The sequence below is a fragment of the Panthera leo genome, chromosome B3 (assembly GCF_018350215.1).
Source record: "Panthera leo isolate Ple1 chromosome B3, P.leo_Ple1_pat1.1, whole genome shotgun sequence".
Lineage (NCBI taxonomy): Eukaryota > Metazoa > Chordata > Mammalia > Carnivora > Felidae > Panthera > Panthera leo.
In genome coordinates, this window is record NC_056684.1 from 61,222,030 (window position 1) to 61,241,846 (window position 19,817).

General features: G+C 37.0%; 1 protein-coding gene across 12 annotated transcripts in view; it reads right to left on the reverse strand.

Moving 5' to 3' along the window:
- MGA (MAX dimerization protein MGA) overlaps positions 1-19,817 on the reverse strand; it is a 167,899-nt gene that overhangs the window by 61,508 nt on the left and 86,574 nt on the right. For all 12 annotated transcript variants that reach the window (XM_042942329.1, XM_042942331.1, XM_042942335.1 and 9 more), the window contains exons 3-5: positions 9,031-9,979; positions 8,155-8,233; positions 7,942-8,037 (exon numbers count right to left, since the gene is read on the reverse strand). In XM_042942329.1, coding sequence (XP_042798263.1) covers positions 7,942-8,037; positions 8,155-8,233; positions 9,031-9,979 — 1,124 coding nt within the window. The remainder of the gene's footprint in view (positions 1-7,941; positions 8,038-8,154; positions 8,234-9,030; positions 9,980-19,817) is intronic.

A 19,817-nucleotide genomic window follows, 5' to 3' on the forward strand; every position in this document is an offset into this window, starting at 1 on the left:
CTCAGAGCCTGGAGCCTGTTTCAGATTCTGTGTCTCCCTCTCTCTGACCCTCCCCCGTTCGTGCTCTGTCTCTCTCTGTCTCAAAAATAAATAAACGTTAAAAAAAAAAATTTAAAAAAAAAAAAATAATAAAAATAAAAAAAAATACAATCTTTAGGGGCACGCGGGTGGCTCAATTAGTTAAGTGTCTGACTTCAGTTCAGGTCATGATCTCACAGTTAGTGGGTTTGAGTCCCGTATCGGGCTCTGTGCTGACAGCTCAGAGCCTAAAGCCTACTTTGGATTCTGTGTGTCCCTCTCTCTCTCTCTCTGCCCCTCCCTCACTCGCACTCTCTCAAAAATAAACAAACGTTAAAAAAAGAAAAAGAACAAAAAAAACTTAAAATAGGGGCACCCTGGGTGGATCAGTTGGTTGAGCATCCAACTCTCGATTTCAGCTCAGGTCATTATCCTGGGGTCAGGGACTCATGCCCCACATCTGGCTCTGCAATGAGCATGGAGCCTCCTTAAGATTATCTCTTTCTCTCCCTCTCTCTCACTCTCGAGTGCTCTCTCTCTCTAAAAAAAAAAATAAAAGAAATAAAAATTAAAAAATAAAATATTCTTTCTTCATGTTTCTAACAAATCAGGGAGAAATAAGAATAGGAGTCAAAACAACTGGTTTCTAATCTTGTGTTTGGGCTAAATTTCTCTTAGCTTTTGCTTCCTCATCAGTAAAATATCAATTCACCACACTGGGTTTTATGTTTTAAGTATTTACTGCACCTTTTCTATGAAATACTCTGTAATACAAATGGTAATAGAGATAAAAGACATTTCCCAAAATTCAAAGAGCTTTAAGTGTCATTCTCCCAATGGACTCATTAGTAGTTAAAATAGGGTAAATAAGTCCTAAGAGAGGTAAGTAAAAAGAAATGGCATTTAAAAAGCCCAAGGGAATACAGTAAAATTTTACACAAGGTTTAACACTTAGGTTAGAATAAGTAGAATTAACTAGGAAAGGTGGGATGGGACAGCAGAGTGGAACCAAAGAGCAAGACACTGCCAGAAATTCAAATGAGAACTGAATCCTAAAAATGGATGAAATGAGATACCCCAGTGCTTTGAGAAGAGAAAAATACTCATTATTATTGGGGGGGGGGGGGGGGGAAGCCAGAACAGCTGCCTACATTGATGGTAAAAAGAAAGGAATTAAGTTGCTAAAAAATGTACCCACACAACCAAGTAGGTAGACATGCAAAATCTAGACCCACACAATCAAATTTAGAAACTGTTTTTCCTCTTTTCTTGTCTGTGTTTACTTGTATCTTAAACTTCCACCTACCCCCAAAAGAGACAGCAAGACTTAAAAACCACAAAAAGTGCACACCTATTTTAAATATGCGTATCAGAGGCACCTGGGTGGCTCAGTAGGTGAAGTGTCCAACTTCAGCTCAGGTCATGATCTCACGGTTTGTGAGTTCGAGCCTAGAGCCTGGAGCCTGCTTTGGATTCTGTGTCTCCCACTCCCTCTGCCCCTTCCCCACTCGTGCTTTGTCTCTCTCAAAAATAAACATTAAAAATAAATAAATAAATAATAAACGAATCGATTTTTAGTCATAAAAGTAGAGAAGTCAATGGCACAGAGACAATGTTCAAAGTAATTCCCAATTTAGCTTATCTATACTATCCTGAAATGTTTGTCCTGCAAGAAAATCCTTCCCCAATTAACACATACATGAGACCTATAGACTTAGTTGGTTTCCTATAAGATTACATTGCATAACATAAGATACCTAAATAATTCACAGAAAGCATATCTCAAAAAAAGCATAAAATTCTTTCCACATACGGCATTTTAAATTTTTTTTTTTTTAACGTTTATTTATTTTTGAGACAGAGAGAGACAGAGCATGAACGGGGGAGGGTCACAGAGAGAAGGAGACACAGAATCTGAAACAGGCTCCAGGCTCTGAGCTGTCAGCACAGAGCCCGATGCGGGGCTCGAACCCACGGACCGTGAGATCGTGACCTGAGCCGAAGTCGGACGCTTAACCGACTGAGCCACCCAGGCGCCCCACCACATATGGCATTTTAAACTAAATTATACCCCTAAATGTTTTTGCTTTTTCACCAGATTAGGAGCTACTTCTTAAAAACATATTATCACACCATTACAAAAAAAGACTCATAAAGACAGAATTGAAAAAAAAAAAGCTACATTTTAGGTTCAAAGGCAGTCACCTTAGGGTAAACTGTAGTTTAAAAAGAAAAAAAAAAGCCTGTCCCAGCTAAACCGACTAAAATATAAAGTACCCACAAAAACACACTCAAGAGGAATTAACTCCTACATAACTAAACAACACAGAAAAGAAAAGCAGATATAGAGGGGAGCCTGGGGAGCTCAGTTGGTTAACCATTCAACTCTTGATTTCAGCTGAAGTCATGACCTCATGGTTCCTGAGTTCGAGTTCCACATCAGGCTCCAAACTGTCAGCTGCTTGCGATTTGCTCTCTCCCTCTCTCTCTGTCCTCCCCTGCCCTACACTTCCTCTCTCTGTCTCTCTCAAAACTAAACTTAAAAAAAGGCAGATATATACAAAAGAAAAACTCCAATTAACCATTAATTAACACTACACTAAGAATGTATTTTTAACTAAAATCGAGAGTCACAGAGCTCTAGAAAGACTACCATAAAGGAATTTAACATTATAACTGGCAAAAATTAATATTGATATGATAAACAGGTTGCAACAACATGGATGGAGCTAGAGTATAATGCTAAGCAAAGTAAGTCAGTCAGAGAATAACAAATACCATATATTTTCACTCGTATGTGGAATTTAAGAAACAAAACAATTGAGCAAAGGGAAAAAGAGAGAGAGAAAGAGAATTTAAGCAGACTCTTAAGTATAAAGAACTGGTCACCAGAGAGGAGGGGGTTGGAGGGGGTGAATTAAATAGGTGATAGCGATTACCGTGTGTACTTGTACAATGCATTGGATGATGTATGGTATTGCAGAATCACTAAATTGGCCACTTGGGGGCACCTGGGTGGCTCAGTCAGTTAAATGTCTGATTTTGAATTTGGTTCAGGTCATTACCTAACAGTTCGTGGGTTCAAGCCCCATGTCGGACTTGACACTGATAGCACAGAGTCGGCTTGGGATCCTCTCTCCCCTCTCTCTCCAGCTTGTGCTCTCTCTCTCTCAAAATAAACAAACTTTAAAAAAGTTTAAATAAATAAATAAAAGTTGTACACTTGAAACTAATATAACAAAGGATGTTAACTGGAAATAAAAACTTTTTTTAAATTGGACAAAAAAGATAAATCTCTGGGGCAGAGGAATTCCAAATAATTTATCCACATACTCCACCCTCAAAAAGTAGAATATGGGGCACCTGGGTGGCTCAGTAGATTAAGCATCCAATTCTTGATTTCAGCACAGGTTATGATCTCATGGTTCCTGAGCTTGAACCCAGCATCTGCCTCTGCACTGAAGAATGGAGCCTGCTTGGAATGCTCTGCCCCTCCCCCCACTTGCCTTCTTTCTCTAGCTCTCTCAAAATAAATAAACTTTAAAAAAAAAAAAAAAAAAAAAAAAAAAGGAAGTGGAACATCATTCCCCACTCATTAAATATGGGCTTCCCAGTGACTTCCTTCCAAAGGTCGGTCAATGGAAAGGTCAATGATAAATCATGTTGATAAAATGTACCCTTGATATGATGGGATGAGAATGGCACTTCACCTCTGTGATCTTCCTCTTATGAACACATAACCTCAGTCTAACCATGAAAAAAATTCAGATGAATCTCAATGGAAGGACATGCTCCAAAATATTTGACCAGTACTCCTCAAAATTGTCAAGGACATTAAAAACAAAGAAAATCTGAATACTGTCCCAGCCAAGATTCTGAGGTGACATGAGGACTGAAAGAGATTTCCTAGATGGAATCCTGGACCAAAAATGTAAGGAAATCCATATGAAGTATGGACCTCGGTTAATAATAATATATCAATACCATTTCACTAACTGTAACAAATGCACTATACTAATGTTAAATGTTAACAATAAGGAAAACTGAATGAACAGTATATGGAAACTCCTATGTTCCTAATTTTTCTACAAATATAAAACTTACCTAAAATTTTAAAACTATTAAATTGACATAAAACTGACTTGGCAGAATGAATGAGAAATGCTTCTACAAAAAGTACTTTTAAAGGTCAAAAACTGATGATAATTTCAGTTTGACAAAAAATAAATCAATTTGGATGTAGTGAAGATAGTAGAGACAAAAAATATAGTTCTGTGGAAAACAAAATTAAGACTCTTATTTCAGCAACAAAACTAACACCAAAAACGGTAACACCTTCTCAGGCTTAATATGTTTTCCACAACTTCAAAGCAAGCTCAAAAGTTTTTCAAGTTTTCAGCTCAGAAAGATTTTTTAAGTCCTTTTGTTATAACAAGTAATGAAGGGCCCCTGGATGGCTCAGTTAGTTGAGCATCCACTCTTGATTTTGGCTCAGGTCGTGCTCTCAGGGCCCTGAGATCAAGCCGGCATCAGGCTGCATGCTCAGCATGAAGCCTGCTTAAGATTCTTTCTCCCTCTCCTCTGTTCATACGCACATTTTCTCTCAAAAAATAAATAAATTCTTAAATAATGAAACTCCACAGTTACTAGAAAAGCAAAGAAATATGACATTATTTAATTGAAACTTAACAAATTATTTGAATCATCAATTTTTAGAAAGGGACCTTAAAGGGACCTGGAGTTGGCATCATCACTCAGTTACTACAAATACTTAGCCAACGGAAGTTATTCTGAAATTCTAAGTCTTAAGAAGCAAAGGATGAGGAATCAGGGATATCTGCCAAAATAAAATAGAGAAAAAAAATCCGAAATAGAGCTCTATCTCACACCTTATGAATTGTACCATATAGATTACAGATTTAATGGTTTAAAAAAAAAATGAAACTAAGAATACACTTGAGGGGTGCCTGGGTGGCTCAGTTGGTTACATGTCCCACCCTTGATTTCAACTCAAGTCATGATTTCACAGTCTGTGGGATGGAGACCCAAATCAGTCTCTGTGGGGACAGTGCAGAGACTACCTGGGATGTCCTCTCTCCCTGTCTGCTCCTTCCCCACTCTCTCTCGCACTTGCGCTCTCTCAAATAAACTTAAAAATGTTTTTAACTAGTAAAAAAAAAAAATCTAGTATCAGCTTCTACCATTTAGAAATTGAGCATCATTATACAAATATGCTGATTTCAGTCTACTGAACAATGACAAATTCTGAAAACAATGGGCCAACCTTCCCATGTGACAAAAATCTACAGATGGGACTGCCCCTTTAGAAGAGGCACCTGTGGGGCACCTGGGTGACTCAGTCGGTTAAAGCATCTGACTTCTGCTCAGGTCATGATCTCACGGTTCGTGAGTTCGAGCCCCGTGTCGGGCTGTGCTGACAGCTGAGAGCCTGGAGCCTGCTTCAGAGTCTGTGTCTCCCTCTCTCTGGCCGACCCCGCACCACCACCACCACCACCCCCCCCCCCCCCCAGCTCACACTCTGTCTCTCTCTCACAAATAAATAAATATTAAAAAATTATTAACAAAAAAAAAAAAAAAAAAAGAGGCACCTGTGCTCTAGACTGCCACAGTCCAACCTCATCCACAAAATGAGGCTTCTTTCATTTGGGTAACCTGCTTAGTTTCCAGGAGCATTTGACTCTGAACCCCCAACACCAAGAAGAAAACGTTAGATTTGACTACAATGCATGTAAGGGAAGGAAAAAACAAACTCAAATCTTAACCAGCCAGGAATTAATAGGCAAACAAACCAAAGCAAAAAGACCAGCAGGTAGCACTGAATATACTTACCTCTAGCACTAAGACTAAAACAAAGGTAAGGTTGACAGGTATTTATACATTATCAGAGTACATAACAACAATAAAAAAAAAAAAAAAATCCAAGTAGAAGGAAGAAAAAAGATAAAAGATAAATTAACTGACAGAGATTAAGAATATTAAATATAACAGCAGAAATGAAAACTGACAACAGGGATGGCCTGGGTAGCTTAGTTAGTTAAGCAGACTTTGGCTCAGGTCATGATCTCACAGTTCATGGGTTTGAGCCCTGCAACTCTGCTGTCAGCATATACCCCACTTCGGATCCTCTGTCCCCCTCTCTCTCTTTGCCCCTCCCCTGCTTGCATTCTCTGCCTCTCTCAAAATCAGTAAATAAACTTTAAAAAAAAATATGAAAGCTGACAATAAATTATAATAAATGCTATTTACCAGTAAGACTATTTGACTGTAACTGTCGATTAAAAATCCATTGTACCTAGTCTTTATCACTTGGATTGAGATTTGCACACCTTAAGATCACACTGTCACAAGGAGTCTCATATTAAAGCAGAAGTTTTTCAAGTATTATGAGCTAATTGACAAATTGAATGATCATTTCATAAATCATTTTGTTACCATATAATGCTTAGACTCTCATATAAATGATGTGCTATATAATGTAAAACAACTAGACGCTCCTTTGAAAGGAAAACTAATAGTCAAAAACTGAATAAACTACTCCAAGAAGCACACCTAAAATCAGATATACAACAAGCTAAAAAATTGAGGCATGGCTTACAATCTTTCATTTACAGTGTAAATGGAAAGTCAGAGTTACTATGATGGTAATAAATACACAGTAGTCCCTCCTAATCCACAGGGGATGCATTCTAAGACCCCCAGTGGATGCCTGAAACCACGGATAGTACTAAACCCTACCCACACATACATACACAATGTTTTTTCCTATACATACATATTTATGATAAAGTTTAATTTATAAATTAGGGACAGTAAGAGAAAACAACAATAAAATAGAACAATTATAACAATAAACTCGAATAAAAGTTATGTGAATGTGGTCTTTTTCAAAATACACTGTGCTCAACATTCTTCTTGTGATGATGTTTGATGATAAATTGTGATGAAGTGAGGTGAATAAGGTAAGTGCTGTACCACAACATTAGGTTACTAATGACCTTCTGACGATACATCAGAAGGAGGATCATCTGCTTCTAATATGTGAAACCATGGAAAGAGAGACTGCACATAAGAGGGGCGAGAGGGATTACCGTAGTAGATTTCATTCTTAAAATACAGGATTAAGGGGCGCCTGGGTGGCTCAGTTGGTTGAGCATCTGACTTCGGCTCAGGTCATGATCTCATGGTTCGTGAGTTCGAGTCCCGCGTCGGGCTCTGTGTGGACAGCTCGGAGCCTGGAGCCTGCTTTGGATTCTGTGTCTCCCTCTCTCTCTCTGCCCCTCCCCAGCTTGCACTCTGTCTCTCCCTCTCTCAAAAATGAATAAACATTAAAAAAATTTTTTTTTTAATACAGGACTAAGCAACATAATAAAAGCCAAGACAATTTATTACAATAAAACAGTAAAATTTTTAAAGTCCCAAGCAGTACATAAAATACACAAAATATGTTTACAGCCACACAATGAGAAAGTATTCTATTTACACACTTAAACATATTACTAAGTATATAAGTAGAACCCTGCCCTCAAAAGAAAACACACATAAGCAAAAACAACTAAAATTTACAAATGAGAATGAGGGAAGAAAATATGGAGTTGTAAGATAGAGAAAAGAAAACACTTTCTTACTATGATACATTTTTTACATGCATAAGATATTATATGCTTCACAGACAGTATCTTCAGAGTTGGAAAGATTTTTGTTAGGATAAAAAGCATATTGACATGTTCTTAAGAGTAAGAATCAGAGAAATACACAAGCTGAGAGAGGCACTAAAAGAAATGAAATTAAGGATGGGGGGAGAGGAGTAAAAACAGGGAAAAGGGGGAAGGAGAAAAGGGAAAGAGAGAGAAAGGAGAGAACAAAATTGAAAATTGGCTTGTATATTTTTTTAGACAATATTACCTTCTTGAAGACCAGGATGTATCACCTGCTTGTGCCGCAAGGCCTTCAAATCTTCTATCAATTCCTTTTCCAACTGGGAAATTCTTGCTCTGCAACCTACTCAGAAAACAAACAATGACATAAGCTACTATATATTAAAGAAAAACTAACATTTTATCTTTCATTTCTAGAGCCAAATCGGAAGTATCTCTCCTTTTATACTATTATATATACCTGGATCATTTGTGGTTGATGCCTGAAGACTACAGGGTTCTTCAGTTGTGCCATCAACTGCATGAATATCAAGAGCTTCCTGTATTTAAAATAAGAAAAAAGTTCATATCATTTCTAAAAGTTTAAAAGTAAACCAGGAATGTTTTTTGATATTTCTGGTATTTTCTAAATGTTCTATACTAACAGCACTTAAATGATCAGAAGGAAAAAAAGAAGTCAAAAACTCTGAATATGCTCAGCTGACATAAAATGACATTTATGCCAATTTACATACTGATTTCCTACAGTTTATATATATTGCATACTCAGCAATTAACAAGGAAAGAGGAAAAGACCAGCTCAAGAGAATTCAACATCTCTGTAAGCCAATTTTGAAATACCAGGCTCCTAAAAAGACCTAAAAGAAAAATAATCTAGTTGAAGAGTTGGGAGTAAAATAAAGAAACTATCCATGTGTGAGACAACAGTATTTATAAGACCACATTTAGTTCTCCAGGGGTACTCTGTTATTGATGAGTATCAGAGGATGGGGTATCCCAAAACATTTAGTCAACTTTTCATGTATTTATGCTTTTTTAAAGTCCATGATAATGTAAATGCCACAAGGATCCAATGATTTTTTAAACTCCGGCTAAACACAGTATAAAAATTAAAAACTGAGATCTAAGTATACATAATTATTTAAGTCCATTCAAACAAATATCTTAAGTGGTGCCTTGTAATAAAACCGAACATTTTCGAGATACTCCTTTCCGCACACATATACCCTCACATTAATAGCTGCATTTGAAAGAACTAGATTGAGTTATTTATCAACTAGTATGTAATTCAAGAATCACTATTTGACCCTAGAAGGAAAGCTGAAAATGATCTTACCTTTGATTCAAAGGAAACAAAGAGAACACCATCCACATCTTCCAGATCAGGCTTCACATCTGGAAAGGTAATCCCAGGACCTATAGGAGTGGTCTTTGTAGAAGGTAAAGACTTTCCTGCATTTTTAGGTGGTCTCCCTGCCTTAGAAAGTTTCAATTTTCGTGGCCTTCCTCTTTTTCCGGAGACATTTGAAGGGGTATTCTGATTAGCATTCACAACCTTGGTGACTGTTGAAATCTTAAGCACAGTTGTTCTCCTTCTGCCCAAGTCCTCTTTTCCAAAAAATGAGTCTCCAGCAGAATTCTTTGAACTGTCAGGTATTCTTTCTGTGGTAGTGCTGTCCGATATCTCAGGATATTTCCATTGAGGCTCTTTAAGTAAGGGATACTTCTGTACCACCCCAAGTTCTGGTGAATGTTTTCTAAGACCATTTTCTGATTCCTTGCCTAAGCAGAAGTCAGTCTCATTGGAATTTTCAACGTATGTAGGCAAATAGTCTAATTCTGCCAATATAGAAGATTTATCTTTTCGAGATGTGGAAAGTATGTTATCAGGGAGCTCAGAAATCTTCACTGTGCTTTTAGTGACAGCACAGGGCTCCAGATAGACTACCGGCATCTTTCCAGCGTCTAACTTGAACATTTTAGCTTGAGCAACACCTGATGGGCTATTGGGTAGCCATTTAGAAGACGGATGGTCAGCTTCTAGGTTATCAATTTTATTGTGTCTCTTTAGCTGTTTCTCTAGTATAGGATCATCATCACTGTTTGAGTATACATCTGTTTCTTCATCTGTCTCTTCTTGTTTTACAGTTACCCCTTCTGGGCACTCAGCAAGCTCATATTCATAATCATCTACAGGTTCCTCTTTAATAACAACATTGAAGTTTCCATCCGGGTCTAATGGTGATGTTACATGGGAGCCGTCTTCAAAATTGTTGGCAACAAGACTGAAGAGACAGGGGAGGGAGGTTAAAAAGGGCAAAATTATCAGTAAGACTCAGGAGTAAAAAAGAAAGACTACTGGAAACCAAGCATTATCAGTAAGACTCAGGAGTAAAAAAGAAAGACTACTGGAAACCAAGCAACACATAAGATTTTATGAGCCATTCTTCAAAAAAAAAAAAAGTGTAACTTAACAAGATTCTCAAAAGCAGTTTACCACCATCACACTTTTACAATTTTCATCAATTTCTCATAAAAAATATATAAAAATGAGTACAGTATCACTAAATCAAAACTCAGATATAACACTTATTTTTCAAATACACTCAATTTTGAAAGTCAGCTGGCACTGACCCAAAATTAAATTCTAGAACTAATCGACACATCAATTAACCACTGACAATAAAGAGCAAACCAGTGTCCACTACAATTAAGAACTGCAATATGGGGGGGGGGGGGTGCCTGGGTGGCTTAGTCCGTTAAACGTCCAACTCTTGGTTTCGGCTCAGGTCATTATTTCACAGTTCGTGATTTCAAGCCCCATTATCATGAGTTTGAGCCACCAACTGGATGGGCCCTGTGCTCTCAGCACAGAGCCCACTCTGGATCCTCTGTCTCCCCACCTCTCTCTGCCCCTCCCCCGTTCACGTGTACCCTCTCAAAATTACACAAACATTGAAAAAAAAAAAAAAAAGAACTGTGGGGCAGCTGGATGGCTCAGTTGGTTAAGCATCCAACTTGGGCTCAGGTCACGATCTCACATTTTGTGGGTTCAAGCCTCACATTGGGATCTGCACTGACACCTCAGAACCTAGAGCCTGCTTTGGACTCTGCGTCTCCCTCTGTCTCTGCCCCTCCCCCACTCATGCTCAGTCTCTCTCTCTCTCTCTCTCTCTCTCTCAAAACTAAAAATAAAATTAAAAATAAAAAAATAATCGCAATATAGGGGGCACCTGGGGTGGTTCAGTCACTTTAAGAATCTGACTTCAGCAAAGGTCACAATTCTCATGGCTCCTGAGTTCAAGCCTAGTATCAGGCTCTGTGCTGACAGTGAGGAGCCTGCCTGAGATTCCCTCTCCTCTCTCTGCCCTGACCCTACTTGTGCCCATGCACACGCTCTCCCTCTCAAAATAAATAAACTTTAAAAAAAAAAAAAAAAAGGAATTGCGACATGGGGCAACTGGGTGGCTCAGTCCGTTGATCGTCCAACTCCTGATTTCAGCTCATGTCATCATCTCAGGGATGTTAGATCAAGTCCCACATCAGGCTCCATGCTGGGTGTGCAGCCTGCTTAAGATTCTCTCACTCTCTCCCTCTCCCTCTGTTCCCCCCTACCCCTCCACTGGCACTATCTCTCTTAAAAGGAAAAAAAAAAAAAGAATTGCAATAAACAACAGGGAAGTACTTTCAAACTGCTTGATTTGTTTTGGGATAAAATTCATAAAACATAAAACATAACAGGGAGCATGGCTGGCTCAGCTGGTAGAGTATGTGACTCTTCATCTTGGGGTTGTAAGCTCAAGCCTCATGTTGGGTGTAGAGACTACTAAAAAATAAAATATTTTTAAAAAAACATAGAACAGGGGCGCCTGGGTGGCTCAGTCAGTTGAGCGTCCGACTTCGGCTCAGGTCATGATCTTGGTTCGAGCCCTGCGTCGGGCTCTGTGCTAACGGCTCAGAGCCTTGAGCCTGCTTCGGATTCTGTGTCTCCCTCTCTCTCTCTGCCCCTCCCTGGCTCATCCTCTGTCTCTCTCTCTCTGTCAAAAATAAATAAATGTTTAAAATTAAAGAAAAAAGAAAAAAAAAAAAAACATTTTAACCATTTAACAATGTACAAGCCAGCAGTATTTTTTAGTATATTCACAATGTTGTTGCCAGGTTATTTTCAACTTTGAAACAGAAAAACTCACTTTCAATGTAATGAATCAACCATTAACTCTTTCTAAATAAAAGGTTAGGGTAGCTGAAGTCAAGTACATACGACCCAGGTAAATTCAGTGTTTATAATTCATCACCAAAAAAAAAAAATCATCTTTTTACTTTCCCCCTCCTCCCAATAAACCAATGAAAGCATATAAATTGTACCAATGTATCTTGAGGACATGTTAATACTACTCACTAGTCCAATTAGAATCACTTACCTTGGTAAAATTTTTCATTTATCTCAAATACACAAAAGCAACCATAACAACAATGTACAGTTATTCATTTCTTGCACAACTTAAGATCTTGTTTGACCTTACTCAAAAATCCTTCAGTGGAAGACTTCCACTTCCAAGTGAGAATGCAGAAGATTACAAAGATAATCACTTGTGTCTTAACAATTAGAAAACACCAGATAAATTTAAAAAAAAAAATCTTTTTCTTCTTCTTCAAAGGCAATGAAGACCTACAGTCACAAATGCAAATAAACTGAATTCTAGACAGGGACCAGCCTTCTCTAGGAGACCTGCAGATTACTACTGCTTTCAACCCTGAGTACCATTTACATTGCCTGAAGCAAAAGTGAAGGAAGAAAAAAAGCAGTCACAGACAAAGGATCTTTAGTCTGACACAGAGGAACTAGTCAAACTTTCAATGCCTGAGAATGGACAGACTAGAATCTAGAGAAACCCAAACAGAAAACTAGTCCTTATTCCTACCAATTACTACACCCCCTACCCCCCCCACCCCCGCAGAATAACAAGTGGTGATGCAGAAGCTGGCCTGAAAACTGAGAACCTACAGTCTCCCAGCACTTAGATTCCAAGTTCCTAACACAGAGGAGCACAATCCTTTCCTTAACACATCTGAATCCATGAATGAGCTGAAATTTATTAAGCAAATCACCTAAGGGGGCCTGGATGGTACAGTGGGCTAAGCATCTGACTCTTGATTTTGACTCAGGTCATGATCTTGTGGTTTGTGGGTTTGAGCCCCCACATCGGGCTCTGCGCTGACAGCTCGGGGCCTGGAGCCTGCTCCAGATTCTGTGTCTACCTCACTCTCACTACCCCTCCTCCACTCGTGCTGTCTCAAAAATAAATAAATATTTAAAAAAAAAAAAAAGAAGGATACCAAAAAAGGGGGGGGGGGGGTCAAAAATCTGAGGGACAACATCAAATGACCTAACATACTAGTAATTGCACTTTTCAAGAGGCATTAAGAAAGGAAAGCATTTGGAGAGAAAAAAGAACAAAAATATTCCAAAAGTTGGGGCGCCTGGGTGGCTTGGTCGGTTAAGCCCGACTTCGGCTCAGGTCATGATCTCACGGTCCGTGAGTTCGAGCCCCGCGTCGCGCTCTGTGCTGACAGCTGGAGCCTGTTTCAGATTCTGTGTCTCCCTCTCTCTCTGCTCCTCCCCTGTTCATGCTCTGTCTCTCTCTGTCTCAAAAATAAATAAACGTTAAAAAAAATTTTTTTTTAAATTAAAAAAAAAATTCCAAAAGTGAAAGTTTTAACCCTCAGATCCAAGAAGCTCAGCCAACACCAAGAAGAATAAATACAATGGCTTTCAGAAAGCCATACCTAGGCACGTAAAGAGGAGGCTGCCAAAAATTAAAGATCAAGAGAAAAATCTTACAAACATCAGAGGAAAAATGACACGTTATGGTAGAAAAACAACAATTTACCAAAAACTATTTACCAAAAACAATTTAAGTCAGAAAACAATAGACTGATACCCATCATAAAGTAATGAAAGAATCAACCTAATGTTTTGTATCCAACAAAAGAAGACTTCAAAGATAAAGACATTTTCTAACAGCTGAAACAAGTCAGACTGTACAAGAACTACTGCCTCCTAAGGTCAGAAACAAGATAAGGATGTTAGTTAGCTCTTGCAACTTAAGACTCAATTGTGCTAAAGGCCTCTACCAGGGTGATCAGGAAAGAAACAGAAATAAAAAATATCCAGACTAAAAAGGAAAAAGTGAAATTCTCTATTCACAGATGACATTATCTTGTATGTAGAAAATACAAATAAAACCGCTAAAACACTACTGGAACTAATAAATGAGTTTAGTAAAACTACAAGATCCAAAACTAATACACAGACAGACATTATTTCTACAAATGAGAAACAAGTATCACAAATGCAAGAGAAAAAAATTCCATTTATATTTACAATAGAAGCAGCAAGATTAAATTACTTAGAAATAAACTCAACCAAAAAGTATAAAACCTGTACAAAGAAAACTAAAAAACACTTTTGGAAAAAATTAAAGACAACTTTAATAAAAAAAAAAAAAAAAATACCCTGTGTTTATGCACTATAAGACCTAATATTGGTACAACAGCAGTACTCCCTAAAAGGCGATCCACAGATTCAACACAATTCCTATCAAAATCCCACCTGGAACTTGTATAAAAATTCAAAAGCTGATCTTACATTTCATATGAAAATGCAAGGATATCAAAATAACCCCAAAAATCTTGACAAATATGAATGAAGTTCTCTAAAACTTGTATTTCCCAATTTCAAAACTATCAAAGCTATAATAAACTAACAGTGTGACGATACTGGCATAAGACTAAACACAGAGCTCAAATGAACCTAATTCAGAGTCTAGTAATGAACTGCACATTTATATTAAGTGATTTTCAACTGCCGAAGGTGCCAAAACAATTCAGTGGGTAAAGAATGGGCTTATGTTATTCATAGTAGCTAAAAAGTAGGGGGCACCTGGGTGGCTCAGTTAAGCATGTGACTCTTGATCTCATAGTAATGATCTCACTGTTCAGGAGTTCAAGTCCCATGTTTAGCTCTACAAGGAGAGCAAAGAGCCTCTCCTTGGGATTTTCTCTCCCTCTCTCACTGCCCCTCCCCCACCATATCTCTTGAAATAAACTTAAAATTTTTTAATAAAAATAAAAATTTTTTAAATTAACTAAAAATAAAAATAAAGTAAAAAGTGGAAATAGTCTTAATGTCTATGAACTGATCAGTGAATTAAGTAAAATGTGCCATACCCATACAAAATTATCATTCAGAGATAAAAGAAATGAAGTATAGACACACACCAACATGGATGAACCTTCAAAATGTTATGCTAAATAAAAGACGACACATATTATATAATTCTACTTATATGAATGTCCAAAACAGACAAATCCATATAGACAAAATGGGGACAGTTGTGTGTGGATGGGGTGGGGTTGAGGAGGGGATGCAAAAAAAAATGGGGTGTGATGACTAACAGAGGGCAAGGAGTTTTCTTTTTGGGGTGATGAAAATGTCCCAAAATATCTGGTCATGGCTGTACAATTCTACTGAGTATACTAAAACCACTAAACTGTACACTTTAAAAGGGTGAATTTTGGGCACCCAGGTGGCTCGTAAGGTTAAGCGTCCAAGTTCAACTCTTGATTTTGACAGTCATGATCAAGCCCCACGTCAGGTTCCACGCTGAGAGTGGTGCCGTTTGAAATGTTCGCACGCACGTGCACATGCTCTCTCTCACTCTCTCCCCCCCCACCCCGCCCCTCTCCCCAGCTCAAGTTCTCTCTCTCTCTAATTAAAAAAATAAATATAAGAGTGAATTTTATGGCAGTGAGTTAATCTCAATTTTTAGGAAGTTAAAAATATACACTAACAGAAGTTCTTTGAATGGACAGAAAATGAACCAATGTGAAAATGGATCCAAGAATGAATGAAAAATAGATGTGAGTAAATATAAAACATTTGTTCTTTAAATGACTACTGACTGTTTAAAGCAAATAAAGTAAGTGTCTGAGGACTTTATAACATATATACAAAGACACAAATTATAAGAACAATGCTTATAATTAGCTCTTCAAGTCCTGTTATAATTAATTGAATTCCACTTTTAAAATAAGGACACACACTATAATCTTTACAAACACCGCAATGCACTGAACTGTGTCCCTCTGAAATTCATATGTTAAAGTTCTAACTCCCAATGTGATTGTACATAGTCTTGAAGATGTAATTAAAGTTAAATAATGTCATAAAGATAGGGAAAGATCACTCCCCACACTACATTAGGACAAAGCTGGAAGGCAGCGGTGTACAAGCCAGGATGAGAGCTTTCAAAAGAAATAGAACTCTGCCAAACCATTCTCTTGATTCCAAACCATTCTCCAGAACTGCTGGAAAACTAATTTTCACTGTTTAAGCCACAGTTGATGCTATTTTGTTATGTCAACCTGAGCAGACTAATAAAACCACTTCTAAAAATGGAATTGTCAAGATGTAATACTTAAAAACTAGCCATATTAGCGATAAAAATAAATGTAAATGAACAAAATATCCTAAATAAAAGTCAAAAGATTTTAACAGTGAACAAAAAGTTCCAACTATAAGCTGTTTAAACACACACACACACAATTTGAATATACGGACAGACAGACAGATTCAAAGTGAAAGAAGGGAAAAGATAAGTCACGTCAACAAAATGAGAAAGCCAATGTGGCTCAATAACATCAAAGTAGACTTTAAAAATAAGTATCATCAAAGATAAAGAGGAACCTTGTAAAAGTTTTATGGATTCAACTCATCCAAAAGACAAGAATCCTAAAGTATATATATACCTTATCATATAGCTTCAAGATACTTGAAGCAAAAAAATTTTAGTACTGAAAAGAAAAACAGGCAAGTACATGACTTTGGTGGGAGATTTTAACACACCTTTCTCGGTAACCGATAGGACATACAGACAAACAGACAATTAAGGAGAAAGAAGAAATGAACAATACTGTCATACTTACCTGAGAAAACTACCAAACACTACGTAATACATAAATTTTCAAGCGTGCACTTAGTATTTTTTTAATGTTTATTTATTTTTGAAAGAGAAAGAGAAAGAGAGCAAGCAAGCAAGCAAGCAAGCAGGGGAGTGGCAGTAAGAGAGGGAGACACAGAATCTGAAGCAGGCTCCTGGCTCTGAGCTGTCAGCACAGAGCCTGATGTGGGACTAGAACTCATGAACCACAAAATCATGACCTCAGCCAAAGTCACGTAACCAACTTAGCCACCCAAGGGGCCCCAAGAGTGCACTTAGTATTAACCAAAACTAATCATATGCTAGACAATAAAGCAAAGATATGATAAATTTGTATTTCAAAGGTTTTAAGTTACATGTTCTCTAACAAGAGAATCAAGCTATAAATCGATACTAAGTATCAATACAATGTATCAAAATTTGCAGAAGGTACCTAAACCAATGCTCAGAGGAAATTTTATACCTTTAAATAAAAGGTCTAAATCAATTATAATAGTCAGGGGTTGATAAACTTTTTTGTGAAGTGCTAGATAGTAAAAATGTTAGGCTTTGAGGTCCATACAATCTGTTACAACTATTCAACTCTGCTACTGTAACATAAAAGAAACACAGACAATATCTAAACAAGTAAGCACAACTGGATTCCAAATCAGGGACACCAAAATTTGAATTCTATTTCGTTTTCACAGGTGACAAAACATTACTCTTCTTTTACTTTTTCCCTATTTAAAAATATAAAAATCTTAGTTTGCAGGCCATACAAAACAAATGGCAGGCTAGGTATGGTTCTCGAGGTCTCAGTCAGCTAACCCCCATTCTAATGTAACACAGGCAAATTAAACCAAAAGCAAGTAAAAAGAAGGAAATAAAAATGGGGGGGGGGGGGGGGGGTCAATGAAACAGAAAAGAGAAACTGAATTTGTGATTTGAAACCTGCCAAAAAAGAACACTCCATGGATTCCCTGATGAAATCTAACACATAATGAATAATCTTGCATAAACCTGGGAGAATACAACAGTTTACAATTATTTTTTAAGCTTATAGATTTATTTTTGAAAGACACAGAAACAGTGCAGGTGGGGGAGGGGCAGAGAGAGAGAGAATCCCAAGCCAAGCTCTGTCTGAACATCTGTCTGAAGTCTGAAGTTGCCTGAACTTCTCCCCTGCAAAAATTTCACTTAAGTGGTGAAAAATGGCTTTTTCTTTACCTGTTTAACAGCTTTATTTATAAATTATGTAACATAAAATCCACACCTTTTTTCAAATTTCCTTCACCTATTTTACCCACCCCCCACTAACCTCTCCTTGGCAACTACCAGTTTGTTCTCTATATTTAAGAATCTGGTTTTTAGGGTTTTTTTCCTTCTACATTCTTTTCTGAAATTCTCTTTCTTAAATTTTGAGTGAAATCATATATTTTCTTTCCCTGATTTATTTCACTTAGCTTTATATACTCTAGATCCATCCTTGTTATTGCAAATGGCACAATTTCATCCTTTTTTATGGCTGAATAATATTCCACTGTATGTATTTACATCTTTATCCATTCATCTTTGAATGGACACTTGAGTTCTTTCCATATCTTAGCTATTGTTAAGTAATGCTGCAATAAACATAGGGGTAGCACATATCTGTTGAAATTAGTATTTTCATTTTTGGAGGGGTAATCCAATTTTGGGGGGTAATCCTCCAATAAGAGGATTAAGGGATCATGTGATAATCCTATTAAAAAAATTTTTTTTTTTTTTACAAACTCCATACTGTGTTCCAGAGTGGCTGCACCAGCATACATTCCCATCAACAGTGCACAAAGCGATCCTTTGCGTATCCTCACCAACACTAATTTCTTAAAACACTTTCTTACACCATACACAAAAATAAACTCAAAACAAAGACCTAAATGTGAAACCTGAAACCATAAAATTGCTAGAGGAAAACAAACACAAGCAGTTATCTGTTTGACATCATCTCAGAAACATTTTTCTAGATACATCTCCGTTGGTAAGGGAAACAAAAGCAAAATTAAACTACTGGGACTACACCAAGATAAAGACTTTTGCACAACAAAGGAAATCATCAACAAAATAAAAAGAACCTACAGAATGGGAGAGGATATTTGCAAACAATATACCCAATTAGGGGTTAATACTCAAAATATATACAGAACTTTTACAAGTCAACACTAAAAAATAGTAATAATCCAATTAAAAGTGGGCAGAGAACAGGAACTGACATTTTTCCAAAGAAAACCTACAGATGGCCAACACAACAAAAATGTTCAACATCACAAATCAGGGAAATGCATATCAAAGCCATAAGCTTATCACCTCACACCTATCAGAATGGCTAAAATCAAAAGCACAAGAAATAAAATCCACCTGTTTTAAGGGACAACTCAAGGCTTTTTAACAAATTTATAATTTTGCAATCCAGTTTCCTTCACCTTTTTTTAAAAGGCTAATAAGCAAAACAAGCCCTCTTTTTCCTTTCCCTGTTATGTGAATTTTTAAATAAACTCATAAAAATGTCATTCTCTATCAATTAATTGAGGATTAACATTTAATGAAAGTTCTCTAATTATCTTCAATTTCAAGATAATAACTTCCACGATGTAGAAAAAAATCTGTATTTTCTTTTCCCTTAGTCACACCACCTGAATTTTGTTTTCAGTAGCAGAGAACTTCATGAAGCTAGATGTTGGCTGTTACTGCAGTAATTGCTTTCACATTTTCCTGGGAAACTAAACTTGTTCAGTTAGAAAGGTTCTCAGAAAGGATCTCTCCTTATCTTCCAATAAAAACTTTATGCATAATGCATGAAAATTTGTCTTGGCAGGAGGATTTTGCAAAGAACCCTGAAATTTCATACTTCTAAGAAGCCTCTATCCAAATAAATTAGGTGAAAGATTATTTAAGCAAGAATATAAGCAAAACCAACAATTTGTACAATTTTAAAAAAAGGATTACTTTTTTGATAATAATCAATGCAACAAATAAATAGAATATGTGCCATCACTCTGAAACACATTTAAAAAGCTATAAGTGCTACAGATAAAACTCAGTCAACATTTACTGAGCACCTAAAACATGCCATTATATTTTCTTGGGCACAGGGATTATT